The sequence below is a fragment of the Juglans regia genome, chromosome 13 (genome assembly GCF_001411555.2).
Source record: "Juglans regia cultivar Chandler chromosome 13, Walnut 2.0, whole genome shotgun sequence".
In the NCBI taxonomy this organism is placed as follows: domain Eukaryota; kingdom Viridiplantae; phylum Streptophyta; class Magnoliopsida; order Fagales; family Juglandaceae; genus Juglans; species Juglans regia.
Genome location: NC_049913.1, coordinates 5413753 through 5430973, shown reverse-complemented (window position 1 = coordinate 5430973; position 17221 = coordinate 5413753). Strand labels below are relative to the sequence as shown.

The window sequence follows — 17221 nt, the reverse complement described above, 5'->3', positions numbered from 1 at the left end:
CTGGCCTGAATGATTATCATTCCCAAAACTGGACACAAAAAATACTGTATTTGGAGTCCGACATATACCTACTTTGAAGCGACAAGTGAGGACGACAATCTTGTATTTGGAGTCGAAAGTTGGCACCCGGACAACAGATCTTATGGCATTGAACATTTTCAATAGCTTAACAAGATCTTCATCCATTTGCTCCCGAGGCCATTTAACAGGATCAAAAATAAACTCACTGCATGCCAATTTGCACACGTTATTTATTTAAGGTACTCTCACTACTATTATTTATTTTATTATTATTTTTTATCTATTTTTTTACTATTTATTATTTTTTATTTATTTTTTACTACTATTTAATATTTTATTATTACTTTTTTATTATTTTTTCACTACTATTCACAAACATTCTCAATACTTCTCAACACTTTTCACTATCCAAACATAACCTTCTAAAATTCTTTCAATCAGTAATTTATCAAACTTGGTTTCACGATACTCATCTCTTAAGAGGCCCCAAAGCGCCCGATGAAGGCTTTGACAAGGTCGGAGATTTGACAACCTTATTGCTGCTTCGAGAATATCGCCTAGCCTTTAGGTTTCTTCTCCGGGCTCACTTTGTACGATTTGATTCCAATTCTGTCGTTAAAGTTGCGTTTAGATGTTAAAATGAATTGAATTGAGATGATAAAATATTGTTAGAATATTATTTTTTAATATTATTATTATTTTAGAATTTGAAAAAGTTGAATTGTTTATTATATTTTATATTGAAATTTGAAAAAATTGTAATGATGAATTGAGATGAGTTGAGAGATGTTTATCATCCAAACGAAACCTTAAGAACAAAAAATGAGAATTGGATTTTCAATATCGAGTGACTATAATGATGGGTTTCCGCTTATATCAGAATACAAAGATGGGTTCAAGTCCATCAAACTTTTGGCGCTTGAAAGCAACGGAGACCTTGGCGGCCTTGGAGTGGATTTTAAGGGAAGTCATAAGTTGATCGTTCCTGCGAGAATATTATCGAGGTGCTTGACCTCATATTCTGTAAGTTGCTGAGACGACTCCATGGGAGAGGTTGAGAACTCACTCGGAGAGAGAGAGAGGGTGGCTCAAATTCTGTGTGAGAATTTAAAGCTTCGTTTGGATCTCAAACTCATCTTAACTCATCATTATAATTTTTTCAAAATCTAATATAAAATATAATAAATAATTCAACTTTTTCAAATTCTAAAATAATAATAATATTAAAAAATAATATTCTAACAATATTTTATCATCTCAACTCAACTCAATTCAACTCACTTCAATATCCAAACATAACCTAAGAGAAACAAAGAGCAAATGCCAGGAATTTAAAATCACTGCATTGGATTCACCAAACATTAAAATCTGAAATTTTAAACTACAGTCCATTTCAATTCATCTTCAAATTTGAAGATTTATTATTCACACTCTATAACTATTATTATATTTATTTAAATTATTGTTTCTCAATTTTGAACCATAATATATTTAATTTGAAAAATAATAATTTAAGTATCAAAATAAATGATTAATTAACATATAATTAGTGTAATTGTAAAATATGAAAAAAATAAATTAAAAATATTATTATTTTAATGAGTTCAATGGCTAATTCAATGTGAAGTTATGGATATAAAGATTTTAAATTTATAAAAAATATGTACTTTTTATCAAATTTTAAAGATAAAAATAATAAATCTAATATTAATGCTCTTAGAATAGCTAAAGGATAAATAAAATCCTTCAAATAGCTATTAGAAACGAAAAATCGGCAGTATTGGATTAGGCAACGTGATGCTGGACCGAGTTTTAGCTACAATATTTTCAAAATTGAAGTCATATATAGTATTATGTATGAAATTAATTGATTACAATTTGCATGCTATCTCTCTCTCTCTCTCAACTCCTGACATTTCAATGACAAGGACTTGAGAATTTATTTATTTATTTTCTTTCAGAACTAATTCCTTCTAAATCAGAAGAGTAATTCTATACATCAGTCTACACTCTCCACATAACATGCATTCAAATTTTTTTTTTAACTCAATACATTAAGTGTGTTGAGTGTGTGATAAATAGTAGGCTGATGCAAATATTTTTCCAAACTAGAATGTGTAGGCCAGTAAATTTGATCTGTGTTGTACTATTTGGATTGGAAGCTGTGGATGTTGATGTGAATTTTTTTGGGCTGCCAACATATTGCTGTGGATGTTTTTGGTTGGTTGACACAAATCTTTGGGCTATATGTTAACGCTAAACATTAGTATGTGGCTTTTGTTACTATATTAATGCTGTAATGGTACACTTCTTTGGGTTGTTTGTTGTAAATGCACATTGATTTGGGTAGTTTTTCTGAAGATATAAATGTCTTCCTTTTTGTAGCTGTTTTACATAAGATATACTTGACTTGAGATTTTCTCTTTTGGTAGAATATATGCTGAATAATGTTTGATATATATATATATATATATTTTGTATAGTTTTTTTGGTAGAAGATATACTTGATTTGGGAAGAGTGATGGTGAGTACTTTAATTAGATGTTTGTGATTATTAGCATTAAATGACCATTGAAAATATGATTTTTTAACCAATAATTTAATTAGAATATGATTAATAATTAACATATAATCAGTAGAATGGTAAAATATGATAAAAATAAATAAATTAAAAAATTAAAAAAATATATGACCTTATTATTATATAAAGAATAAATAGATAATTGAATATAGGAATTAGATGTGAATAGAATATGCAGAGGCAAATTCATGTCATATAAGTTAAAACTTAGGTTTGACTTTGACTATTCCAATGAGAGTACTATCAACATAACTATTTTTGAGCAAATATTAGTTAAATGTTTTACTTTGATAGAGGATGTGTTGGTGAAATACACAATAATATAATAAAAATTAAGACGAAATCAGTTTGGACTGAGGCACGAAAATATCGCTCTCTTTAAAGAGATTCAAGCCCTCTGCGGTGTACAAAACTTCAAATTAACCGGTGCAGTAGAAATCTTTTTGACTTGACTCCTTCAGGATATAACAGCCCAACTGATCGTCGTATGACTCAAGCCTATTCTGCACAAGTAGTTGAGCCCAAAGCTCCACTTAAAAGAACACATCTCTTTTATCTAGAAATATTCTCAAAAATATATATTCACTAAGCTTGTTATTCTTATCACATTTTCTCCAAAGTATTTTCCTCTCTCCATACCAACCGCAAGACTACACAAATATATACATATATATATACTAGGTGAAAGCAACGTGCAATGCACGTTTACTTAGTTTATTAGTTTATATTTAATTTTTTTGTTAAGAACTAATTTTTCCTTAATAAGGATGTAATGTTTTTTGGTTAATTAAATAAAGATGTAATATTTATATAATTTATAAATAATTACACTCTGTGATATATTATAAAAGAAGAGCATTAATAGAAGATATAATCTTATAAATAAACAATATCGCTCATAGTTTTATAAAAGTTGTTTATGATAATTTTAATTCTTTTTTTATAAGTAATTTTAATTCTAAAATGACGATCCAGCATTTTTCTCATCTTGCATTGTCTCACGTCAGTAAGTTCTCTCTCTTCTCTCTCTCTCTGAGACTCACATCTCTCCCTCTCTAAATCACCGGAAATAAGTTTTTGCCGCATTTATAGATCGTCGCAAATACTCCCGATTTAAAAGATTATTTCCAGCGAATTGTTATCACTGGAAAAGGTCCCTTAAAAAATAAAAATAAAGTAAACAGGATATTTGAAAAATATAATACTTGTATATGTATATAATCAACAACTAACTCCCAGTAAACATGATATGTATATAATACAGTAAACAGTATATTTGAAAAATATAATACTTGTTCATAATACAGGCTCCTTATGAGACTACTATGAAAACTGCCTACCAGGATCTGCTCCAAGCATATGCATTCTTTTCGGTGCCTCTGAAGCTGGAGGATTCATCCAGAAACAAGTAAAAACCACGTTAACCAAATGTAGGAGACTAAAACCCTCACACTATAAGAGGCATCTATAGGTAGGTGAAGATAACAATATAAGGAACAAACTCTAAGCCGCTTTCCTAGAATTTAAGCAGGTATTTGTGCATCAAATCAACAATAAAATCAACAAAATGCCTCAAGATATAAAGAATAAATATTTTTTTAGTTGTGCAGAATACACTATATAAATAATAAATATTATTAATCTAAAATAAATACTTTCTATTATTCCATCACCTTCCAAATAGATTACTTCTAAATCAACTTGAGCACAAGCTTTATTATCATGTCTCATCTCTGATCCCTCTCTATGTATATGTCACTAAGAATATATGTCTCTATGTATATGTATATGTCACTTAAGAATATAAATCTACTTTAGTACAAGCTTTATTATTACCTGAAACCAACCCATGCGATTAGCTTTAGCATTTTCTGGAAAGAACTGCAAGCATAGTATCAATATTAGAAGGCAATATAATAGCCACACTGTAAGCATGAGAATTAAGCCAAGGAAACTATGGTGCCAACAAAAATTACATTATGTTGTAAGCATGAGAACTAAGGCAGAATGATGAAGTCCAAGAGGGAGTACCAACGAGATCCTTGGATTGAATAAAATATGTGGACCCTGGCCTAGCAACGTTGATTGGATCAAAATAAATGTTTTTTAGAAGGGGTGGAAGACTGAAAATCTGAATTTGAGATATCTGGCACATCATGAGTTTGGAAGACTCAAAATAAGTAACTCTCTTTAGATTCAAAGTCAAATAGTTTACTTTCCTCTCAGTTTCATTTACCTGGGTTTCCAAGATTGCATTCTCCTTATTTTGCATTCACCATCACATGCATAAGCCTTACCAACCTACTTTGCATCTAAAGTCCCTTCTTTTATGAAATTATAGAGACCTGCCGTATGAAAGTCCCTTAAATTTACAACGTGACTTCATTATGCATAAGAACAAAACTGTAGTCAATAATGTGCACTTATGTAGTAACAAGCTAAGCAGATCTAGCAGCCTCTGAGTATAGAAGAATAGTACCTGTTAATTTCATTAAAATTGGACATGTGACTTCATAATGCTTAAGAATGATGATATCCAAAACTGTAGTCAACAATGCGTTCGTACGTAGTGACAAATAAATGGCATCCACACATGGATTGTACTACCTCACGTCTACATTTGGACGACAACAAAGAAAACTTTCAATATAGAAAACAAAGAATTTATATGATCTAGATGAGTCTTTCATAAATTCAATGGGCCTAGAGAAACAAGACTAATTTATGACACGCCAAAGGTGCTGAAATAAAATTCAACAACGACCTAAACCACCAATTTAAGAATTCCCAAACTATGGTTCTGTCAACAGCCAGATAATTTTAGTACCTCTTGTAGAAAATTCGCAAAACTGAGAAGAAGTGCCCAATATGACTCTTCTAAAGCCCTGCAGATAAGCAATCAGATAAATAAATCAACTTAAATAAGTTTCGAACGCGCCAAACCTGAAAACTGTAAAAGAGGCAAATAAAGAGAAACAATTCTATCAAAACCTTAAACACAGAGTACCTTAAACACAGAGTACAACAAAAGCATATATTTTTTCCAATGACCAAAAACATAGGGAGAAACAAAAGAAATGCTCATATATGAAAATTTCCATTTTATTTCAAAAGAAAAAAAAGCCCGAAAGAGGCTAAAACTGAACATGTTACATTTTTTTTTTTTTTGCCTCTTAGAAACAAGCCACCAAACTCCATTCGGTCAAACAGTTGCAATCGGCTCCTTTGCACGAGGACCATTATCTTCAATGGTCCCAAACCTTAAGATTCCAATCTCTCCAAACTTCCATTTCTTAAAAGTGCGCACACTTGGTCGGTGATCCAATAGAGTGTAAGAAACAGAGTCCCCGAATAAACATCGAATGAAAAAAGGCTCTAAAAAATGGTATGCAAATGGGTGAAGAGAGTGACCTCCGAAATATGTAGATAGTGTCTGAAAATGGAAGCGTTCCGAAAAAGCCTCGCCATAGACTGTTCAGACACCCAAAACAATTAACTTCTTCGAAATCCACTGAACGGATGAAATGAAAGAGACAGAAACTGAAATCACTACACTCGGTCGAACAGGGGCAAAAATTGGCGCCCCTGAAAACCAAAATATCAGTAAACCCTAGATTCAGATGGCAAAAAAATAAAGTAAATAAAGCTTTAAATGATTATAAAAAATCAAAGAAATTAAATCCAAAACCCCTAAAATGCAAAACCATCTAGACAAACCCAAATGCACGAAACACAGGTCCAGTAGAAACTGCGAAAATCCAAACCCAAAAGCTAAAGCTTCGAAATTATTTTACCCAAAGACAGCGACGACACCAACGCCTCGCCTTCGACAATGGAACCAGCACATTTATCTGCATCACAGGCATCAGTGGACTTTGGTGAACCAGTGTTTAGCAGATCAGGGATTGCAGATACGATTCACAAAGACGAAGAGAAAAAGAGAAGATGAAGAGACAAAGAAGGAAAGGATTTTGGTTTTTGGAGAGTTGTTTGTGTCGGTTTGTATTTCATTACTGATTTATTCATGTGCACTGTTTTTTATTTAAAGTTATTATAACGAAGGCTTAACAAATTATTGCAAGAGGCTTAACGGAAAGTTAATGCAAATAAGGAGGCTCTGTTAACACAAAAAAATTCTGTTAAAATAAAAAAATACTGTTTTATAGACTCTTTATATATATACTAGGTAAAAATAATGTTTACTTAATTTATATTTAAATTTTTTTATTAAGAATTAATTTTTTATTAACAAAGACATAATATTTCATTTAATTAAATAATAATATAATATTTATATAATTTATAAATAATTACACGCTATGATACCAGTGTTACATTCCAAAATTAGTTATATGATTTTGAAGTATTGAAAACGATATGTTTAATTAGTTTTTGTCTGAATTTAAGAAACTCATGAACAAAAGATTTATAGACACGACTTTAATTAATTAGACTAATTTACAGAATTTATTGAACATTTATATCATAATCCGTGAGCATCGAAAGCAATGGATGACTATAGAGTAGACGTACAACGAGATTCAAGTTTTATAATCACAAAATATTGCTGCTTTATGATGGAAAATTTGTTGAGTGGTACTTTTAAGTCGCGCATGCCAGTAAAGGAAGGGAAATCACGCTGTAATAAGTTATTATAGCGGAATTTGGTACGGAACTTCTGGATAAATATAGCTATATATTCTTGCATTAATTCTATAGGTTCGTGTATTGAAAACGGTGCAGTATTTCAAGTACGTACAACATTTCTTCTAGGATAGATAGATAGAATTTAATTGGACACGAAATTCATCGTGATTATATACATACATATATGTGCATACGCGTGATGAGTTGCAGTTTGATCGTTTTGAGGCACAATAATTAATTACTGCACTTTTCTTGATCTCCGCAATCCACTTTTTTTGACCTGTATAATTAATTACTGCACTTCAATAATATACCTATAGATAAACGGTGTTAACTTTAACAGAAAATAATAAAAAACCGTTAAAATAAGATTTTCTGTTAGATAGTCACTTTATATATATAGATAGATATAGATAGATATATAATTGATAGACGTAAGCAGAAAAATGAATAAAAGGAAATAAAGAAACCAACGTTTACAACCCGTTAATGCCAAGTTAAACCATAGAGAAACGGAAACTTAATTACTAGCCGTTAAAACCAACGTCCAAAAAAGCATTAAAGCAATAAAATTGCTTGAAACCCAAAAAGGTACTATTTCCAACGGAAAAGCTATTAAACTACCAACAAATTATGAGAGAATGAAAACGTAAAAGCAACGGCAAAGAAAAGTTACGAGAAACCAACGTTACAAAGTAAAATGTTCCGCTGCTAGCAAATCAAGACTCAAGAGAATAAAAGCAAGCTTAAAAACGTTAAGCAATAAATCTCATAAATCCTAATAATTATTTTAAAAATACCAACAGGATGTCTAATCCAATACCCGTGCTTGGCCACCCACCTTTAGTAAGCCCCCACAATTTAAAAATAAAAAATAAAAGTACTATGACCATAAAAAAAAATTATAGAAAAAATATTGGTTAGCATAAAATATATTGCCTAAAATAAAATTTTAGAATCAATCTTAAATGGTAAAATTGGGTAAAAAAAATCAGTAAATATAAAATATCTTACTCTAAATGTTCAAATTTTTTAAATAAGGGTGAAACTAGAATAGAAGTAACAAAATGATTATATATTAGTCTTGAATATTTTCTAAAAGATGATGTATATTTTGATATTGATGCCTTGATTTGTTTTCAAAACTTAGTCTTAAATTAAAGAAATATTATGGATAAGGGATTATAGTAATATTCCGTTAACAAAAAAATTAGATTATCTTTCAAATTGTTATATTACTTATAGATATTAAATTTCAAATTTTAAATTTGATTTTCATATATAATTATGCCACAAATATTTAAATTATCCTTCGATAGAATGATCAAGAATAAGTTCATAATTAGAGTCACATATTTCCACATAGAAATATATATATTTTTTTGGAGTATTGAATAGTTCAACATTTTGGGGTTTTATTAGGAAATTCGAAACTGATAACTGGGAAAAAAAATATCCACAACACTTTTATTAGGAAATTCGAAATTAATACATATAATTATCTCCTCTTTAATAAAAATTATTCAAATCTATGATTTATAATTTTTCTTAAACAAATGACGAATTTCTATATGGACGGAAAAATAATATGTTGGTTATAATTACAATAATATATTTTAACAAAAAAGATAGATTTTTTGGGAATATAGAGTAATATCGGCCCTCATGGGAAAAAAAATAAAAATAAAAATTGAGATTTAAATTTATTTATCATAGATTTTGTAATTACTCAATATCATGTTACATGAGTGCCTTGTTTGGTTACGTAATTCAGGTGAGATGAGTTTAGATGTTTTGTTAAAAGTTGAATACAAATATTGATATAATATATTTTTAAATATTATTTTTGTTTTTTATATTTAAAAAAATAAAATTATTTATTATATTTTATGTAAAAATTTAAAAAATCAAATAAAATGAGATGACATAAATAGAGTTCAATCATTTGTAGAGCCCACCCCTTTATCAAATCCAAAAAAGCCAAAATTATTTCATTTCAACTAATTCGTCTGAATTCCATAACCAAACAAGATTTAGATGGCCAAATAAAATACAAACTATCTCATCTTACCAATACAGCTAGGAGGTTCCATCTAACCAAACGATGAAATAGAAAAATATATTTTATATCTGATGTAAAATATATATTAGATGTAATATATATAAGATGAAATAATGTTATTATACCTCCTCAATTTGTCTCCTTATTTTTACTACTCATATATTTAATATTTTTTGTTTTGTAATATTTAAAAAAAAAAAGGAACTGATTATTATTGTATTGATATTTTTATTTTTAAATATGTTTAAAAATATTTAAAATAATTAAAAAAAAGAGTCAATTTATACCAGAGGGTCAGATTGAGGAGGGATAGTGTCACTCATATCAGATGTATATTTTCAACCGGTGTAATTAGTGCCTGACAGTAACAATGAAAAAGAGATTGCACAGTGAAAAACACTGTGTTCTTTACGCAGTGAAAGGAACTGAACGATTGTCCTTCCCACTCCCCAGAATAATTTTCCCCTGCAACGCCTTTGTCCTCCCCACTTTATGTGATCAACGCATCGAGAACCCATTCCCTTCCCCTCTGCCGAACGCCATGGTTTCACTGGTGAAACCAACTCCATCCCCTCCGCCTGACCACCCCCGTGCTTTCATCCTGGCTGTGTTTATCTTGTGCATGCACCATTTTCAGCCCGCAAGTGATAGACCGAGACGACGTTGGTGGTCGTTGGGGATGCTGGAACGGCATAAAGGTAACCATACTGCATCTTTTCCTGTGGATCTAACCATTTTTGTTTTCTTCCACTCTGCAACTTTGTTACCCCTCTCTGCCCCATTTTGACTGCAGCAGCTGTTGAAGTCCATGCACTGAACAATCATTGTTGACTGCTCAGCACTCATCTCCTAGCGCTCAGCGCCCCCAATGCCAGCAGTTACCAATTGAATGCAACAACTTAATGCATTCACACAGGTAGACGATACATCGGGCGCTTATGAATTGAAGCTCCATGCATGTAAGAGCTTCATACACATCCAAGGAGAAAAGTAAAAAGAGAGAGTCAGAAAAGCTCTGAGAGAAAAGAAGAGGGTTGAGTTGAGTAGAGTGTGATCCTCCTCCTCTATAGTATTTTCTTGTGTTTCACTATTTATTAGTGAAGTTATTTTCTGTGGATGTAGGTAAATACCGAACCACATTAAATTATTGGTGTCACTAAGTGTGTCAGTGTACTCTTTTATTTCCGTTTTTAATCCTTCCATTGTGTTGATTTTTCCAACAAGTGATATTAGAGGTGATTATTGGGAGGAATTTTTTTTTACAAAAAACTCATTTTTAGTGCATTACTCAGTTTGAAAAATTGAGCACACCACTCTGTTCGTTTAATCTAGACAAGAAAAGTGGTGAAAACCGGAGGCTGAATGGACACTGCAAGCTCTCCCACGCGCCGTTTGAACATCGGAGAGTGAATCTCACTCTCGACACGCGCTACACGCGCCAAGGAATGCTTGAGCGCGTGAATCCCATGCTTGTGCATGCGCCGCACGCGCTCCAGAGAAGTCCTTGCGCGTGAAGTTCACGCGCATAACTTGCCCTGACTCCAGATTCGCGCATGTATTGCACGCTCTATGCGCTCCACGCGCACCAGTAAGATTTATGCGCGTGAATAACACCCGCCTACGCTTTATTTATCACTCCACGCGCTACACGCGCGACAGAGGTCCTGTTTTGATTTTTTTGCTCACTCCTTGTGCCATTTGAGGAGGTGTTTGCTATCTCGGACTGCTGAATTAAGGGTATATTTTGAATTTTAAACTTTGGGTTATCAACTCATGTGTAGCATTTTGTTGGAACGCTAGCTGCACCTATGTATGGGTTTCGGTTAAGAACTGTTGTAGTTGAAATTTGTCCAGCAGTTTTAAAAAGTGTTGTTAAAACGAAAGTCTGTTTTACGAAGGCCAGTCATGGTTGGTGCTTTTGGTGTAGCGTTAAATATATATATAAGCAGAGATTGATGGAATGGTGTGTAGTTTGTATTAAAATAAATTTTGTTTGTGGTGTTGGTATTTATGATTGCACGTTATTAATGACATATATGAACAGCAATTCGAATTAAAAATATTGTAGGAAAAAAAACAAATTTTTGAATTGGAATTATATACTCCTCTTTATATTACAATATTCATTGGCAATTTGAATACATAATTACGCCAGGTAATATTTCATTTTGGCAAATATATAGAATAATTAATAAGTCATAATTAGAATAATATATATTCAAAAAGAAATTGATATTTTTGTTAGTATTGAATAGTTGTTAATTTTGGGGTTTTATTACGAAATTCGAAATTAATAAACTGGGGAAAAAATCTACAACACTTTTAATACATATAATTATCTATTACAATCATCAAAATTATTCTAATTTTTAATTACAATAAAAAATTTCGATTTTCCAATATATAGCAAAATAAATAAGTCATAATTAGAATAATATATTTTAACAAAAAAATATTCAATTTTCCAGATTATAGAGTAATTTCCGCCAACAATAGGAAAATATATTATGGGATTTTAATTTATTTATGATGAATTTTTTAATTACATGTTTATTAAAATTATTGGTGAGATCTACCCCTTTATCAAATATATACATAACTACTACTCAATAATTATCCAATAATTTTCAATCATTGATAGAATCCACCATTTTATCAAATATCAAAAAGTTAAAACTATCTCATCTCATCTCACTATTTAATTAAACATATATTTTTTTTATAAACAATCTCATCTCATCTTAATTCAAAATTCTCATTATTATTTAAAATATTTCATCTGAACTGCGTAACCAAATGAGACCTTAATGGATCCTTGTTCCGTGGAAAATTAGTATAAGTTATATTAAGTAACAAGACGTGTGGCTTTTCGTGAATGAATTTTATGATCCTCCTCTCCCCTTCATATCTGATGGGCGTGTAAAAAAGAAATTAATTGCAGGCAAACCATGTGTGAGAGTTCACTTCACTTGGCACGCAGTGCCCAACTGTCCATGTAGAGCATGAAGCTGGTGATATATATAGAGGGAATGAAGAATCAAATCATACAAGCTGGACGGACTGGTCTCCACAGTCCACAATACCACATATATACATTATTGGAATTTCTTCCCCTATTTATTCAGACCATGGACACGCAAAACCTGAATTAATTTCATGAATGCATGGAATATATATATATATATATATATATATATTTATATAATACACAACTAATCCTACTGTTGGGGGAAACAACTCCGATCCTTTGAGAAGTGAAGTGCTCAGAAATATTAAACATTCTTCGTCATGGAAATGGTGATAATCGTGTGCTTGCCTTCCTCAACCTCCAAATATTCTTCTATCTTACTGGAAAATCTTTCAAACAAATCATCCATGATCTCTTCTCCAAAATGACCCACCAGCAACGATTCTGCAACCACCCTCATAGTCATGGCCACATACTTTCCTCTACCGACTTTTTCAAAACTATACCCTTTCATGTTACTCATCATGTATTCATCCATGTTACAATCCCAGTCCACTTCAAATGTTTCAAATCGATGAATGTTGAAGCTGGTTCCTTCTGTTTGGATCACGGCCTTAGTTTCCTCTACAGTAGGTGCATAATATGGCAGATTGAACCAGTCCAATTTCGCCTCTTCAACTTTCCCCTGGATTAATATATACCGCTTATAATAAGAAATACATAGCGAAAAACAACCAATATTTCGTTTGCATTAAAAAGTCCGGCCTATGTCTGCCTGCCCTTAATGCAATTAATAGTACCTTATGTTGAGCAGAGAAAAAGAAAAAAATAATACTACTGTACCTCTAGGACCATGTCATTTAGAGCGATTCCTAATAACTCCCAGATGGAGCAGCTTTGGTTGCTAGAAGAATCAGCTTTCCTGGTACTACCCACCATCACAAGGACCATGTGACCACCAGCGACCATCTCTTGCGAACGTGACCTTAAAAATAATGTGAAGTCTTTCTCAAAAAGATCCGAGTAGGCTTTAAGCACATTATGGGGGCTTGTCTTTGCTATGTGAATATTACCCTTGTTTAATGGAACCCCTGATTCCCCTACAAGCCCTTCAGGGACCTGTAAATACAATTTTCAACATGTTTCGGGTGAATATTAATTATAGGAAGCAATTCCATGCATGTTTTTTAAAGAAATGTTTTTATAGTGACGTGATGCCTTTTTAGAAGAAAGATAGTACCAAAAGCATCTCCATAATGCCACCAAGCATGCTCTTCTTCTTCTTCTTCTTTTTTTTTTTTCCAGTGATGACAGAGATCATGTGTTATATATCCTTCTAATATGATTATCCTACGGCCACCAAAAGGAAACAGATAAATTAGGTCATAAGTGCTAACCTGGGAACGCCAATGAAGACTGTTAGAAGAGTAAACAAAATGAAGAAAACAGTCGGGAAAGAGCCTCCCATAGAAAGTTCCAGGCATTCCTGCGATGAAACAAGGCTCAAACTCACTTCCCTTCTCTTTCTTTAGTTTCTCATAAAAACTCGGCAAAGACCTGAATATGCTATTGAAATCATTTCCCGGAAGATCATTAAGGAACACTTGGAACATGGGTGCCTTGTGACTAACCCGTTGGCATGTTGCATGGATGATGTCCATAATCTCCCAAACCAACGACAGCGTGTTGGGTCCTGATGAACATCCCAAATCTGCTAGTTTTACACACTTGGGGAAGCTGCTGCTTAGAGAGAGCCGTACGACGCTTTCTTCTAATATTGGCTTTGCCTTGAGTATCACCTCTTTCTGGAAGAAAAATCAAGTGGTTCAATAGTTTTTCGAACGAAATGGATGAAGAGAATGACTGCAAACATTGCAAATTGTGACTATATCTGTGAGTAAGAGAGATAATACCTGAATTAAAGAATTTTTGGCATAGCTTGTTTCTCCGTCTCCTCCATTCATGCAGAGATTTTGATTCACCTCCATCTCTAGTCTGTGTGGATTGGTTCCCTTGGTTCGAATATAAATAGTCGTAAATGAGAAATAATAGTTATAGCGGTGATGAGTGCGTAAGTATTGTACAATTATTTAAAAAAAAATACGATTTCTATTCGATTGGTCGCACTATTTTTTAAATCGATTACACGATATTTACCCACTTCACGATTATATATAATATTACTCTAATTAGATGTATGATATATCTAATTCTTATAAAAAAAAAAAAATTTTATTTTATCAAATGGTGACTTAACAAATCCCATTATCCTCTCCCTTTCACGATCAATCGAAAAGGAACCGTCCATATATATTCTAAGGGACAAGACACCAAAATGTCAAAAACAGAAAAAACACCCAGGCTGGACCGGCTCAAGGTAGGCAATAGCAACATCACTAGCATTAAATAGGCAAAGTCAAATTCAGAATTTTTCTAATATATTAACATGTTTTGTCTTCTGTTTAAAACATATTCTAACGTTGAATTATTTATTTATTATTCAAAATAATAATAAATTATTATTATTTTAATACTTATTATTATTATTTTTTCATATTTTACAATTTTGCATATCATATGTTAATTAATAATCAAATTATAATTAAATTATTATTTAAAAAATAATATTTTTAATGGTCATTTAATGTTAATAACTGCAATTATTTTTTTTATTATTAAACTCGCCTAAAATTTGATATAAATGTTTTAATTAACAATCAAATATCTAAAACAATGAGTATGGGAAAGACTCTTCTACCAGGCAAGAATCACTTTTGCAAATTCCATGCCACTCACTGATTTCATCTATAAAACTTTTACTTATATAAGACTGGAAATAAAAAATAAAAAAAAAAGACTGGAAAAATGATTCCAAGCCACTGGCCGCTTGATTCCAGGCCAATTACTAGAGACAAAATAAAATTATTTAATATAATTGTACGGTTGATGACCAGTTCAAGCAAATAATTAGTCAACTGTTTCTTGTTTAATAGGGTTTAATGCACCTTTCAGATGCGGAATTATTCTGACAATTATTATCTGTTAGAAAATGCAAAGCAAGAGCTCACTATATATATATGACTTTGCATCAAATTAAGCATCTGAATCAGCATATGACACAGCTTTGAACACATTCTTATCCAGGGGAAAAAAATAAATAAATAAGCATCATTTCTAGGACTTGCATGGGAATTCTCTTATCCGCATATATATCCAATCTCCAAGACATGCTCATTTCACGAAATATTACATCAAGCATCTGCTTTTGACAATTATGAGATGAATAATGCTATTATGTCTCTTTAATTTGTTCTCTCATTTTGACGGTTAATGTATTTAATTTTTTTTAAAAATTTTATTGTTTTTAATAGTTAAGGAAGTGACTATTAGTGTATTGATATATATTTTTTAAATATTTAAACATGTTTAAAAAATATTTAAAATTAAAAAAAAAAGGTGTAATTTGTACTAGGAATACACTAAGTAGATAAATTGAAGAGACATAATAGCACTAATCTCATAAGATTAAAGGTTTCTTAAAATAATATTTACATAAATAAACACATTATTTTTCATGGACTTGACTCTTTTTTCTTCCTAAATAACCAAAAACTTTCTTATAGTATATTAATAATCCTAAATAGAAACTGTTTGATATACAATGGAAGTGAAAATGCATACTGCATATTTGCATTTCACACTTTCTTTCTTTCTTTTGGCGTAATCCACTCTTTAAGAAACTCTAGAGCATAGTGACAGAGTACTCTTCTTCCCTTCGAAGCCTTTGATGCCAGCAGGCAATGAAAGCCTCAACCTTTTGCTGGAACTCCTCGCAACTCATTTCATCTTCGGGACATGAACTTTTCGCCAACCTCTCACAACAACGAGCAGTATTCTCCATACATTTTTCTTTCTCCTGGCCCTGATCTCGGCTTGTTTTCTCGCACAACGTCCCGCCATTTGAATACTGCGAGTAACTCTCAAGTACTGTCCGGTAATTCGTGACTGCACTCTCATTAGAAATATCGCTATGCTCGTCAAGTTTTGGGGTCTCGTCTGGGTGAACCTTCCGATTGATCTTTTCACTGTTCTTGATGAACTCCTCATAAAGATCAAATCCTGAAGTCTTTATTGTAGAATCTCGAGCTGAAAACTGACCGGACTTAGCGAAAAGGGTGATAATGATAACATTTCCGACGAAAAACACGAAGCGAGGGCTCACCAAGACGAGTTTCACATCACGGAAATACTCGGTGGAGTTGTTGACAGCAAGTGGGAGTTGCATGGAAAGCCTAGAAATCAAGACAAGGACAACACATACCTCGATTACCCGGCAAAGGTTTGCGATCTTTTGAAGCCTTGGCATCAACGCGTTTGCCTTCTCAGCTTTGATGCTGTAGAAATTGAATGAATCCATTTGCATATACAGGGCTTGATAGACAAAAGGATTGAGGATTTTTACTTACTTTTTTTTTTCTTTGTTTTGCAGTTTTCACTCGAAAGGAAACTGAGTTTTCATCACAGCTTCATTAGCGACCATTTGTCTGAACAAAGAAAAGAGAAAAAATGCTTTCATCATAGAAGATGACAAGGCGGAGTTGAGGTTTCGGAGCATAGAGATGGAGTTAAAAAGGCAGCCAAGGCTTCAGAGGTAAATAGAGAGAGTTGGAAAGGCAAAACAAGACAAAGTGAACAAAATTTCTCTGTTTGTTCAAAAGGGGATGTTGTTAAACTCTCTAGGAAGTTTCTATTTATAGGCTGTAGAATTACACTTCTTTTTATTGTTTCTTTTTTCTTTTTTCATGTTTGCTTTATTTCTTCAACTTTCTATTGTTTTTATTTCTCTCCCTCCCTCTAAAACTACTTACCTTTATTTTTCCTGAGCAAAGTAGTTTATCTTATCTCGAATATTCAAATTTTGGCTTCTTTGTACCATTGAGGA

At 32.0% G+C, this 17221-nt stretch overlaps 2 protein-coding genes across 2 annotated transcripts; both read right to left on the bottom strand.

The window, feature by feature from the left end:
- Window positions 1-12583: 12583 nt before the first annotated feature.
- LOC108981082 (7-methylxanthosine synthase 1-like) lies at window positions 12584-14267 on the bottom strand. Its single transcript, XM_018952155.2, has 4 exons — window positions 14193-14267; window positions 13677-14084; window positions 13123-13398; window positions 12584-12964 (listed from the first exon to the last, which is right to left on the bottom strand). The coding sequence occupies exons 1-4, from the start codon at window positions 14265-14267 to the stop codon at window positions 12584-12586; spliced, it is 1140 nt and encodes a 379-aa protein (XP_018807700.1).
- A 1614-nt stretch (window positions 14268-15881) lies between these two features.
- On the bottom strand, window positions 15882-16996 carry LOC108981080. Its single transcript, XM_018952151.2, has one exon. The coding sequence runs from the start codon at window positions 16700-16702 to the stop codon at window positions 16022-16024; it is 681 nt and encodes a 226-aa protein (XP_018807696.2). The 5' UTR covers window positions 16703-16996; the 3' UTR covers window positions 15882-16021.
- Between the last annotated feature and the right edge of the window lie 225 nt (window positions 16997-17221).

Coding starts and splice junctions, on each gene's coding strand:
- LOC108981080 (XM_018952151.2), bottom strand. CDS start 16,702: ATGCAAATGGATTCATTCAATTTCTACAGCATCAAAGCTGAGAAGGCA.
- LOC108981082 (XM_018952155.2), bottom strand. CDS start 14,267: ATGGAGGTGAATCAAAATCTCTGCATGAATGGAGGAGACGGAGAAACA. Junction 14,085..14,192: donor CCAAAAATTCTTTAATTCAG/GTATTATCTCTC, acceptor TTTTTCTTCCAG/AAAGAGGTGATACTCAAGGC. Junction 13,399..13,676: donor GTCTTCATTGGCGTTCCCAG/GTTAGCACTTAT, acceptor TTGTATTTACAG/GTCCCTGAAGGGCTTGTAGG.